Source organism: Nicotiana sylvestris, chromosome 9, assembly GCF_000393655.2.
Source record: "Nicotiana sylvestris chromosome 9, ASM39365v2, whole genome shotgun sequence".
NCBI classification, from domain to species: Eukaryota; Viridiplantae; Streptophyta; class Magnoliopsida; order Solanales; family Solanaceae; genus Nicotiana; species Nicotiana sylvestris.
This window is the reverse complement of record NC_091065.1, coordinates 144727046-144728451: the sequence shown is the minus strand read 5'-3', so window position 1 is coordinate 144728451 and position 1406 is coordinate 144727046. Positions and strand designations below refer to the sequence as shown.

Genomic DNA, 1406 nt, shown 5'->3' with positions numbered 1-1406 from the left:
CTGGCCCGAGATCCCGTGTTTCCGGGGTCACTCTTTGAAGCATTATGTCAAGGTGAAATCGGTCCTCCGGATTTCACCGCACACAATATTCCAGAAGCCCATGCCGACTGGGAGATTAGCCAAGTGTCATATACTATTGAGTGAGTTCGACATCGTCTATGTAACTCAAAAGGCGATCAAAGGATAGGCATTGGTAGATCATCTTGTTGAAAACCCGATGGGAGGAGAATACGAACCCTTGAAAATGTATTTTTCTGATGAAGAAGTATCATTTGTAGGAGAAGACATTACCGAAGCATACGGCGGTTGGAGGATGTTCTTTGATGGAGCTACAAATTTTAGAGGAGTTAGAATTGGAGCAGTTTTGGTATCAGAAACCGGTCAACATCATCTGGTGTCTACTAAACTCAGATTTCTCTGCACCAACAACATGGCAGAATATGAAGCATGCATACCAGGACTCAACATGGAAATCGACATGAATATTCAGGAACTGCTAGTAATCGGCAGTTCAGATCTGCTTGTGCACCAGGTACAAAGAGAATGGGCCACCAAAAATTCCAAGATATTGCCATATCTGCACCATGTGCAGGAATTGAGAAAGAGGTTCACAAAGATAGAGTTCTGACATTTGCCTAGAATTTAGAACGAGTTCGCTGATGCATTGGCCACTTTATCATCCATGATACAACATCCAAATAAGAATTGCATTGATCCCATTCCGGTGAGAATCCATAATCAGCTGGCATATTGTCCTCATGTTGAAGAAGAAATAGATGGAAAGCCTTGGTTCTATGACATCAAGGAGTATTTGTCAAAGGGAGAATATCCAGACCATGAAAACCACACTTAGAAACGCACACTCCGGAGATTGTCCAATCACTTGTTCCACAGTGGAGGAAACTTGTATAGAAGAACTCCTGATTTGGGATTGCTAAGATGTGTCGACACAAAGGAAGCTTCTAAGATACTTGGGGATGTACATGCTGGGACCTGTGGCCCGCACATGAATGGTTTTGTCTTGATTAAGAAGATACTTAGGGCCGGTTACTTTTGGATGACCATGGAGACAGATTGCATCCAGTATGTCTGCAAATGCTTTCAATTCCAGGTACATGCAAATATGATAAAAGTGCCGCCAAACGAGCTCAATGCAACAAGCTCACCATGGCCATTCGCCGCCTAGGGAATGGATGTTATTGGTCCGATTGAGCCCACTGCTTCAAACGGACACAGGTTTATTCTAGTAGCCATTGCTTACTTTACAAAATGGGTAGAGGATGCATCTTACAAAACTGTGACCAAGAAAGTCATTGCAGATTTTGTCAAAGATCGTATTATCTTCCGATTCGGAGTTCCCGAGTCTATTGTTGCTGATAATGTTGCCAATCTCAATAGTGATCTGA

The 1406-nt window shown here is 42.9% G+C and overlaps 1 protein-coding gene across 1 annotated transcript; it reads left to right on the top strand.

Annotated features, from left to right (window-relative positions):
- The first annotated feature begins 244 nt into the window (after nt 1-244).
- Nucleotides 245-853, top strand: LOC138878363 (uncharacterized). Its single transcript, XM_070158032.1, has 2 exons — nt 245-532; nt 647-853. The coding sequence occupies exons 1-2, from the start codon at nt 245-247 to the stop codon at nt 851-853; spliced, it is 495 nt and encodes a 164-aa protein (XP_070014133.1).
- Nucleotides 854-1406: the final 553 nt, after the last annotated feature.